Raw genomic sequence first — 12,021 nt, forward strand, 5'->3', positions numbered from 1 at the left:
ATTGCTGCCTGAAGATGCTGTATCTATTTAAATTCCCAGCTGCAGTGCCTGAGGATACAGATTCACATCCCAGCTAATGAAAGGAATTATCACACTTCGGATCTTTGTAAATCTGATATATAAAAAAGTATCAATATATTTTTTCATTTTTTATTTGCCTGAGAATAAATATCTTTTCATATATATAACCATTTGATACCATTTTTTTTCAATTGTTTGTTTATATCCTCTGTCTAGTTTTCCTATTTCACATTTAGATCTAAGATATTTTAATTTTGGAATTTTTATTTATGGTGAGTACAAGGGATAAAGATTCCCTATATGAATATCCAGTTGAATTAGCATCATTTGTTTAAGATCATCCTTTCTTCATTTATTGCAGTGGCACCTTGTTGTAAGTCAGGTGATCGTGTATATGTGATCTTTTTCTGAAATCTCTAGTCTTCTCTATTTGTCTACTTTATCCTTGTGACAACATTGCCCTGCCTCAATTACTGGAGATTTTAAATATTTGTTGGTGTCTGTTAGCGTAAATTCCCTAATTTTGTCCTTCTTTAAGATTGTCTTCGTGTTCTTGGCTCTTTGCCTTTCCGTATGAGCTGGTTAATCTTCATTAAAAGGATTTGTACAAGAAAGAAAGAAATTTGTTAATTTGTACTAGAAAGATTGCTGAGTATTTGATTTATTATAACCAATCTAAGAATCCAGGGAAGAGCATTGACATGTTTATAATAGTCTTCTAGTCTGAGAACATGTATATACCTCTTTTACTAATGTTTTGTATTTTTCTGACTTTACCTTTAGATTTATGATCCATTTTGAATTAATATTTTATATAGGGTGTGATATATTGAGGTTTACGTTTTTGTGTTTAGATATCCAATTGTTCCAGCACCATTTGTTGTGAAGACTAGACTTTTTCTATTGAATTGCCGTAGCATTTTTGTCACGAATCAGATGACCATCCTAGAGAAATGAAAGCGTATGTCCACACAAAAACTTCTTCATAAATATTCATTATAGCCAAAAATGGAAACAACCCAAATGCCCATCAACTGGTGAAAGGATAAACAAAATGTATATCCATACAATGGAATACTTTTAGCCATTAAAAAAATGAAGTACTGATACATACTACAATAGGGATAAACCTTGAAAACATTATGCTACATGAAAGAAAACAGTCACAAAAGATGACATATTGTGTGATTCCATTTATATGAAATGCCCAGAAGAGGCAAATCTTTGATAGAGTAGTGGTTGCCTAAGGCTAGAGATGGGTAAGGGAGAATGGGGATGACTGCCAAAAGGTATGAGTATTTTAGGGGAATGATCACAATGTTATACAATTAATCATGGTGACAGTTGCACAGCTCTGAATATATTAAAAACCATCAAATGGGCTTTTGACTTTAAATGGGTGAATTATATGGTATGTGAATTATATCCCAATTGAACTGTTATAAAAAATCGGTTGACCCAGAACATATCAGTTGACTATATATTCATGTTATTCTAAATTTCATTTTGTAATTGTTTGCCGCAAGTATATAAAAAATATTTTAAAAATCAGCTTCAAGAGGGAAGTTACAGCTCAGTGGTACAATGTGTGCTTAGCATGCACAAGGTCCTGGGTTCAATCCCCAGTACTTCCATTAAAAACAAATTAAATTAATAAGTGAATAAACCTAATTACCTCCCCTCCAGTCAACTTCATATCCAAAACCTTAGCTAAATTCATTAATAGTTATCTGTATATTTTTCTGGACTTTCTACACATTCAGTCTTTTCATCTGTGAATAATGATACTTGTTTATTTTCCAATTCTTTTATTTTTGGTTATTCTTCTTGCCTATTGCACTGGCTAAGTCTTCCAGTATAATACTGATTAGAAGTAGTGATAGTTGACATCCATGTCAGATCCCTAATTTCAGGGAAAACTATATCTCAAAAATAAGTGTAATATTAGCTGTATTTGTAGATACCATTGATCAGATTAAGGAATTCTTCTTTTCCTAATTTGTTGAGAGTTTTTTAAAAATCAGAAATAAGTATTGTATTTTCATTCTTGCTTCTATGAATCTACTAAAATTACCGTATCGTTTTCTCTTTTACTTAATGTAGCCAATTACATTGCTTGCTTTTTGAATGTTAAACTAACCTTGAGTTCCTATAATAAATACTATGTAGTTGTGATATTTATTTATTATCTCTGGATTTGATTATATATTTTCTTTAGAACTTTAGAGCTTTTTCTTACTAACAAACAACCTAGTAGGAAAAATGAGCTAAAGGCATGTGCTCACTTCATAAGCATTTAGAAAAATATACATCAAGACTACAGTGAGATACCACTCACTCATTTTATACCTACCCAATTGACAAAAATTTAAAAGTCAGCAAAACCAGGTGTTGGCAAGAATATGGATCAATAGACTGTCTAATAAATTGCTGGGAGTTGTGGAGAGTGAAAATTTGGTACAGCCACTTAGAAAAAAATTCTAAACATGTTGTAAAGTTGAATATTTGAAAAAAATTACAAGCCAGAAATTCCATTTAGAGTACCTCTTGCATATATGTAGTTTGCTACAAGCAATCGTAGAGAATTACTTCAGTCTGTAGAAAGCTGTGATCTAGCTTTCAGCTCTAAAGATGTTTTTCTGTCCAAAATATTATCTAGCCAGGGTCCTAGATTCACATCAGTTGTGTACTTAGATTATAGCTACACCATAAGTAAGAAGGTTTACCAAAGAAAATGTGTTATTTGCTATCCTCAAAAAAGACCTTTTGCTGAGGCTGAAATTAGGTGGACAAGTAGTACTGGAATCAAATATGAATAGGTAATAATAGATAATAACGGTCACCATTATTAGACATGTACCATTTGTCAAGGCTCTTTGGTCTTCATTTAATGAACATTGCTTCATTTAATTATCACAAAGCCTCTGATATAGGTACCATTCTTAATCTCATTTTTCAGATGGAGGATAGTGAGCCATTGGGGGGTTAAATAGTTTCCACAGCTTCATATATGTGTAAATTGTGCAGCTGGGATTTAAACAGACTCTGACTCCAGCATCTGTGATATGGCAGTATAGAAGCTGTTATCTTTGGGATATAAAACCAATTTTTCTTAACTTCACAGAGAGAACAACCCTGATCTGTGGCTAATGCAATGGTTTTGTTGTGTCTAGATGCTTTGTACAATTGTTCATAAAGTATTGGTGTGTATCTATCTCCACTAATGAAAAACTAAAATTGTGTGTTAGATTTGCAATATTTCAATAGCACTATGTTATAGATGAACAGTAATATACATGTAGTTATCAGTGTGATACATGTATATACATGTACATCAATGTGATCTGAAGATTCATTTAAAATTATCCCAAGAGATATATAATTGCCTTGTTTTTCTCTAGTTATAAAACTTTGTATCAAATAGACACATGAAGAATGTCTATTTAAATATATTTTCAAAAATTTAGATTAAAGCTTATTTAAGAGCCCAGTTTGTTTCAAAATTAATATTATTAAGGGTTGATTTGAGGCTAGATCACATATCTGATCTGAGGAATTAACTGGTGTATGTTTCGTCTTTCTGTCCTTTTGATACAAAGCAAATGAGCCCATTTATGTGTTGTCCAAGAGTTATTTAATTTCCACTAAAGAGACAGAATATTATAGTAGAAAGATCTGGGATGGAAGTAGTTTAGTTACCTGAGATCAAATCCCAAATTGACAGTTACTGTATGAACTCTAGTGGGTATCTTGAGAAAATTACTTAATTCAATTTTTAACTTCCTCATGTGTCAAAAATACAGATAATAATATATACCCTGCTGGAATATTAAAAGGAATAAATATATAACACAAGAGAACATCCTGATATAGAAATTCCATTTATTTTACTTGGACAAGGTCAGTTACATATTTGGCTTTAGTTTCCTAAATCTGTAACAATACTAATAGCATTTATTATATACCAGCCAGTGTTCTAAGTGTGTTACATGCATTTATTAATTTACAACAACCTTATGAGGTAGATACGGAGAGGTTAAATAACTTGCTAAAGGTTATTCAAGTAAGAAATGGGGAGGCCTTGATTTGAATCTCCACAGTCTGTTTCCAGAACCTGTGTTTTAACCACTATACTATACTGCCTTTCTAAAGGAAGCGGTTGTAGGCTGTATCAGTTATTTATTGCCTGTTATGGTACATAATAAACAATCACAAAACCTCAGGGGCATAGAACAATAGTATTTATTGATCACATGTTGAAATGGTTATTATGACAGCTCTATTGATCTTGGCTGGACTCCTTCACATAGCTGGGGGTTGGCTTGCTACAGGCTTTGGCTGGAACTGGTCTCTCATCCTGCAACAGACTAGTCTGGGAATATTCTCATGATGAATGACAGTGGCAAAAGAGCAAAATAGAAACACACAAGTGCTTTTTCAAGCCTCTGCTGTGTCATGTCTGCTATAGCAAATCACATGACTAACCCAGGAGTCAAAGTGGGAGGACATTCCAAAGTTACAATACAAAGGCTGTAGATATAAGAATGTGTCACTTGACACACTGGAGTTGCTTTGTAATATACTACAGATATTAAGGTCTGGGTTTCTAACATTCTTGTATGTTAGGGATGATTTCTAAAAGTAGACCTCTGTCAAAAACAATATTTCTGACAATTAAATAGAAAACTGAAAACAGAGAGTTGAGAGATACATTTCCTGTTATTTTGTGATGATTTGCTGAATAAATTCTTGTTTTATTCAACAGGTGGGTTTTCAGAAAAGGCATATGAATGGAGCTCAGAAGAGGAGGAACCAGTGAAAAAGGCAGGACCAGTCCAAGTCCTCATTGTCAAAGATGACCATTCCTTTGAATTAGATGAAACTGCTCTAAATCGAATCCTTCTCTCCGAGGCTGTTAGGGACAAGGAGGTCGTTGCTGTATCTGTTGCTGGAGCATTTAGAAAAGGAAAATCATTCCTGATGGACTTCATGTTGAGATACATGTATAACCAGGTAGGGAGGAGGTGCTTTAAAAAGTTTTCTGGTTTCTGTGCTTTTGTCACTCTCTTTTTGGTGGTGGCTGCTATTTCCATTTCCCTTATTATGAACCCTAAAGGTGAACTACTTAAAAAAAGCTGTGGAGTAACCATTTTAACTTTGGTGCTTTGGGCACCAAGCTATATAGGCCACTTTCGTCTGGAGCCACTTTGCTACATTTCCCTTAGAATGTAACTTATTTTTTAAAACTCCTTTAAAAATAGACACAGACAGTGATATGATTATAAACTTTACATGTTACAGTGTTTAAAATATCAAGTAGCTTTTTTCATAACTTTTGTATTGTAATAAATTTTCCTCAACATTATTATGACATTTTCCAAGCATGCAGCAAAGCTAAAAGAATTGTACAAAGCTTGAATATCCACTACCTAGATTCCACCTTCAACTAATATTCTTGCTATATCACGTGTCTCCAGCTATTTTCCCTCTTTTCATCTATTACTCCATCTTATTTTTTGATTCATTTCAAAGTAAATTGCTGACTTCAGTACACTTCCGTATCTTCCCTATAAGTATTTCCATATATATTATGATATTTTTCAGTATTTATTTAGGTTTTTTGTTATAAATTTTATATACAGTTACATGCACAAATCTTAAATGTACATTTATTTATTTATTTATTTATTGAAAAATGTAAATATCTGGGTAGCCCCAAATCCTATAAAATATATCTTGCTGTTACCCACAAAGTTCTGTTATCTTTTTACACTCAGTTCCCACCCTTATCCCATACCCAGAGGCAGCCAACAGTGTCATAACATTTGAGACAACAGTGTGGCACAGATGTGAGACTTTAAGAGACCTGGGCTAAATTAAAAGCAGAAGGACAGGTAGGAGATTAGAGCTGGGGAACAGGGGGTTTAGATATAACATAGCAGTATTTTTCCTTCTCTTTTACCTATAGCAATTCTGATGTAGATGTGGATATTGAGGCAGAATGGACACACTAGCCAAAGAAACTTTATAGTATGTATTTATCCCATACTTATCCATTTTGGATTGATATTTTATAGGTAGGACATTTTTAAACAATTTTGCAATGTTAACTTTAACATCTTCTAGCTCTAGCCTCAGTCCAAACAAATCAAGAACAGAGCTACCAAAATATTTTCAGGCTTTGAGAGCAAACAGAACTCTTACCATTTTCTATTTTTAGCATACCAGTATTAATATGTGCTTAACATAGGGAAAATGAACAGAATTAGCATACTTTCCATTCTCTGGGATTGTATCGCTTTAGGCATATTTATAATTTTATGAATCATTAATTTTGTGAAATAGAGATTAGAATGAAATACTCAATAATGCTTGTCGTGTTGCTTGAGTTAAATAGCATTTGCTCAGATGAAAGTATAACAGATTTGTTCTATTTTTGTTCTTCTGCACCTACTACCAGGTGCCTCTCCTCTTGGTGTATTCACTCCCACCTCCCCCAGTACCAAAGCATTTGTGTGTATTATTATTGTGTATATCCTGGCATAATGTGCTCTCTCATACCTTTCTTTGTTTGTATCTGGAATGCCCTCCCTGAGTTAGGAAGATTCCTAAACATCCCTCAAGTCTTAGCTTAAACATCACCTCTCCTATGAAATCTTAACTGAATAAGAGTTAGTTGTTTCTTTTCCTACACTTCCATGTATGTCTGATATACACACCCGTTTTGGCTTGCATGTATTGCGTCATAATGGTCTGTTAGCGTGTCTGTCTCCCTGTTAGGCTGTGAGCTTCCTCTCATCTGGAATGATGCCTATGCCAGGACCTAGCATAATATGACAGATGGTTACTCCTCCGTAATTATTTTTTGGATGAGTAAATAAAGTAATTGTATCAATATAATAGCATCTGTGCATTATGTTGTTTCCTTTTGACTAGAGTTGGAGAGGGATACAAACCGGAATGGATGAATGGAAAAACCTGTACTACGTATCTAGTTCAATATCACAGACTTTCTTAATTTATAGGAATCAGTTGATTGGATTGGAGATTACAATGAACCACTGACTGGTTTTTCATGGAGAGGTGGGTCTGAACGAGAGACCACGGGAATCCAGATATGGAGTGAAATCTTCCTTATCGATAAACCTGATGGTAAAAAGGTATGATGCAAGCAAATTTCACCTGCCAACAGTTACCGCTTTTCAGGACCATTGAAAATCCTCTTTTTGAAAACTAACTTTGGCCATTTAATGTAAGTTTAAAAGGGGAGTAGGTAGCATCCTATTGCATGTTCCCTGTTTCCCTTTCTAGTGATCACAGTAAGCAAAATCGTAGAGGCAATAGAATGGCAGATCAGCTAGCTAACATCTATCTGCACTTTGTTTCAATGCTGTTTCTATATGTTGGATTACCAGTGAAAACCATTACAATATTCAGCAACTAATTAGTATCTTTATTTTCTGTGGCATTCATGGCACATATGAAAAATTACCTGTTAAGCATTCATTGTTAATGGTTTGCTTCTTATGGGGTTAACCTTGTGGTAAGCCTAATACCCTACATGTTCTAAAAAATGTTAATGATGTACTCTACTTGCCTATAGGTTGCAGTCCTGTTGATGGATACTCAGGGAACCTTTGATAGTCAGTCAACTTTGAGAGATTCAGCCACAGTATTTGCCCTTAGCACAATGATCAGCTCAATACAGGTATGGAATAAAATAAATCCATTTTGATGGGTGTTTCTTTAACTAAAATTTATGAATATATGTATTCCTACATACATGTGGTAATGAGACAACAGAAATGGTAAATTGTATATATTACTTAGCTCAATTAGCATACCAGTTCTTATGACTTCTATAAGAGTAGAATTGTTTTTGTTAGTATAATCTAACTTTTATCAGTTTTCAAATTGCCTACTTTAGTCAGAAGAAGTTATATTATCTTATTGATTTTTTTTCTGTTTAAAGCCTACAATAAACCTAATAATATTCAATTTTATAATGTATGCAGATATGTTGGGACCACCTGTTATAAGTTACATATAATGAAACATGATTTATAAGTGCAAATTTTGTTTTACATAGCCAGTAGAAACATTTCCCAATGTGAAAACATTTATATGTGTTCACAGCTTTTTTAAATGCCTGAATATTCATTTAAGAAAGTAAATGTTTTAAGAGAAGACATTTCCCTTTTTTCCTTTTTTCTTTCTCTCTTTTTTAAAGTATTGTTTTTGAGGTTACTGTAGGCTTTATAAATTGTCCTAAAAGTCCTTGAGAGTATTATTATGATCATAGAACACATAATGTAAAATTTTTAAGACAAGTTTTAGATGTTTTCTGTTCACTGGAAAGAACAAGAAGAGATAGTGATCAAGAAACAGACCGCTAAAGAAAGGTAAAATAATTTTAAAAGATAGGAAAGGAAAAGTGGTTACAATGAGTAAGTAAGTCAAGTCTGAAGTTACAAGCAAGTAGACAGAATGGAAGTAGTGAAACGCCAACCAGGGCATCATGCGTGGTTAGGACAATGAAAGAGTGGGTAGAAGAAAGACCGATTTTTTTTTGTTTAAATAAAAGACTTTACAATAAAAGGCATATTATAACCAATGATTGACTAGATTTTTAAAAAATTATCACAGAAGTTTCAGGTGTACAGCATTATAGTTCAACATCTGTATGCATTACAGAGTGGTCACCACCACAAGTCTAGTTACCATCCATCACCATACAGTTACCCACCTTGCCCATTTTGCCCAGCCCCCAGCCCTTTCCCCCCAGGTAACCATTAATCTGATCTCTGTATCTATGAGTTCATTTTTGTTTTATTTCATTTGTTCATTTTGTTCTTAGATTCCTCATGTGAGTGAAATCATATGGTATTTGTCTTTATCTGTGTGCTTTATTTCACTTAGCATTATATCCTCAAGGTCCATCCATTTTGTCACAAAGGCAAGATTTCCTTCTTTTCTATGGCTGAGTAGTATTCCATTATGTGTGTATGTGTGTGATATATGTGTGTGTATTACATCTTCTTTATCCATTTATTCATTGATGAACACTTAGGATGTTTCCATACCTTAGCTATTGTAGAAAATGCTTCATTGAACATAGGGGTGCATATATTTTTTGGAATAGTGTTTTTGTCTTCCTCAGATAAATATCCAGAAGTGGAATTGCTGGATCATATGGTAGTTCTGTCCTTAATTTTTTGAGGGATCTCTATACTGTTTTCCCTAGTGGCTGCACGAATTTACAGTCTTACCAACAGTGAAAGAGAGTTCCCTTTTCTCCACATCCTCTCCAACATTTATTATTCCTTATCTTTTTAATAATAGCCATTCTAATAGATGTGAGACAGTATCTTTTGTGGTTTTGACTTGCATTTCCCTGATGTTTAGTGACGTTGAACATCTTTTCATGTGCGCATTGGCCATCTGTATGTCTTCTTTAGGAAAATGTCTGTTTAGGTCTTTTGCCCATTTTTTGATTGGGTGGGGTTTTTTTTTTTTGATATTGAGTTGCATGAGTTCTTTATATATTTTGGATATTAACCCCTTATTGGATGTATGATTTACAGATATCTTCTCCCATTCAGTAGGTTGCCTTTACATTTTGTTGATGATTTCCTTTGCTGTGCAAAAGCTTTTTGGTTTGATGTAGTCTCATTTGTTTATTTTAGCTTTTATTTTTCTTACCTTTCAAATCAGATTCACAAAAACATCACTAAGATGGATGTCAGTGAGATTAGTACCCATGTTTTCTTCTAGGAATTTTATAGTTTCAGGTCTTACATTCAAGTCTTTAACCCACTTTGAGTTAATTTTTGTGTAGAGTGTAAGATAGTGGTCTTGTTTCATTCTTTTGCATGTGGCTGTCCAGTTTTCCCAGAACATTTATTGAAGAGACTGTCCGTTCTCCATTGTATGTTCTTTGCTTATTTGTCATAAATTAATTGTCCTTGTACATATAGGTTTATTTCTGGGCTCTCAATTCTATTCCATTGATTTATAGGTCTATTTTTGTGCCAGTACCTTACTATTTTGATTACTGTAGCTTTGTGGCATAGTTTAAAATCATGGTGTGTGTGACACCTCCAGCTTTATTCTTTCTCAAGATTGTTTTGGCTATTTTGGTTGTTTTTGTGTGTGTATGGTTCCATAGGAATTTTAGAATTATTTTTTGTAGTTCTTCAAAATATACCATTGGCATTTTGATAGGGATTTTATTGAATCTGTAGATTGCTTGGGTAGTATGGACATTTTAACAATATTAATTCTTCTGTTCCATGAGCACTGACTATCCTTCCATTTTTTAATGTGTCTTCTTTATATTGGTGGCTTATAGTTTATAGTGTACAAATCTTTTCACCTCCTGGGTCAAATTTATTCCTAGATATTTTATTCTTTTTGGTGCAATTATAAGTACGATTGTTTATTTAATTTCTATTTCTGATAGTTTCTTATTAGCATATAGAAACGCCACAGACTCCTATCTATTGGTTTTGTATCCTGTGACTTTACTAAATTCATTTATTAGTTCTAACAGGGTTTTGGGGTTTTTGTTTTTTTTTTTTGGTGGAGTCTTTAGGGTTTTCTATATATAGTATCATGAAATAGCAAATAGTGACAGTTTTACTTCTTCTTTTCCAATTTGAAATCTTTTTATTTCTTTTTCTGGCCTAACTTCTATAGCTAGGACTTCAAATACAATGTTGAATAAAAGTGGTGTGAGTAGGCATCCTTGTCTTGTTCCTAATCTTAGAGAAAAAGCTTTCAGCTTTTTGCCATTGAGTATGATGTCAGATCTGAGTTTGTCATATATGGTCTTTATTATGTTGAGGTATATTCTCTCTATACACACTTTGTTGAGAGTTTTTATCATAAATGAATGTTGAATTTTGTCAGATGCTTTTTCTGCATCATATGGTTTTTATCCTTCATTTTGTTAATATGATATATTATATTGATTGAGTTACAGGTGTTAAACCATCCTTGCATCCCTGGAATAAATTCCACTTGATGGTGGTGTGTGATCCTTTTACTGTATTGTTGGATTCAGTTTGCTAATATTTTGTTGAGGATTTTGCATGTGTGTTCATCAAGGATATTGGTCTGTATTTTTCTTTTCTTTCTTTCTTTTTTTTTCTTTTCTTTTCTTTTTTTTCTTTTCTTATTTCTCTCTTTTTTTTCTTTCTTTTTTTTTTTGGTGGTTTCCAGCTCTGGTTTTGACATCATGATAATTCTGGCTTCATAAAATGTGTTTGGAAGGTTTTCCTCCTCTTCAATTTTTTGGAATATTTTTAGAAAGATAGTTATTAAATCTTCTTTGAATATTTTATAGAAATTGCCAATGAAACCATCTGGTCCTTGGCTTTTATTTTGGGGGAACTTTTTGATTCCTGTTTCAATCCCTTATTAGTAATTGGTTTATTCAGATTTTTTTCCTTCACAGTTCAGTCTTGGAATATTGTATGTTTCTAGAAATGTATCCATTTCTTCTAGGTTTACCAATTTGTTGACATATAACTGCTCATAACAGCCTCATGATCTTTTGTATTTCTATGGTATCAGTTGTAATTTATCCTTTTATTTCTGATTTTATTTACTCCTCTCTCAATGTCTTATTAATATCATTATAAAAGAATATATATGAGAGAGTTTGATTTTGTGATCATTAATATTTTAGAAAAATAGAGAATGACAAAATAAGTGCTTAGGATGCTACTAATTATTTTCTCATTTTGATTTGGTTTCTTAATCAAGGTATATAACTTATCTCAAAATGTCCAAGAGGATGATCTTCAGCATCTCCAGGTAGCAATATTTACAGTCTTTTTTGTGTGTATATAGTAATTTTGGGGGCATGTATAGGAGAACTTTAGGATTTTGTTGGGTCTTCTTCTGCTTGGAAATGTAACAGTTCAGAAAGGTTTAAAAACATAACCAAATGGAGGTTGTCCCATTTCCAAGTTTCTTATTCTAGCCCTGTATGAT

General features: G+C 33.1%; 1 protein-coding gene across 5 annotated transcripts in view; it reads left to right on the top strand.

The window, feature by feature from the left end:
• ATL1 (atlastin GTPase 1) overlaps positions 1-12,021 on the top strand; it is a 65,371-nt gene that overhangs the window by 23,190 nt on the left and 30,160 nt on the right. For all 5 annotated transcript variants that reach the window (XR_012073595.1, XM_015235583.3, XM_072963040.1 and 2 more), the window contains exons 3-6: positions 4,787-5,034; positions 7,047-7,181; positions 7,625-7,729; positions 11,791-11,841. Coding sequence is in view for 4 of the 5 variants with exons in the window: in XM_015235583.3 (XP_015091069.1) it covers positions 4,787-5,034; positions 7,047-7,181; positions 7,625-7,729; positions 11,791-11,841 (539 nt within the window). In the remaining variant the exon portion in view is untranslated. The remainder of the gene's footprint in view (positions 1-4,786; positions 5,035-7,046; positions 7,182-7,624; positions 7,730-11,790; positions 11,842-12,021) is intronic.

The sequence above is a fragment of the Vicugna pacos genome, chromosome 6, assembly GCF_048564905.1.
Source record: "Vicugna pacos chromosome 6, VicPac4, whole genome shotgun sequence".
Taxonomy (NCBI): Eukaryota; Metazoa; Chordata; class Mammalia; order Artiodactyla; family Camelidae; genus Vicugna; species Vicugna pacos.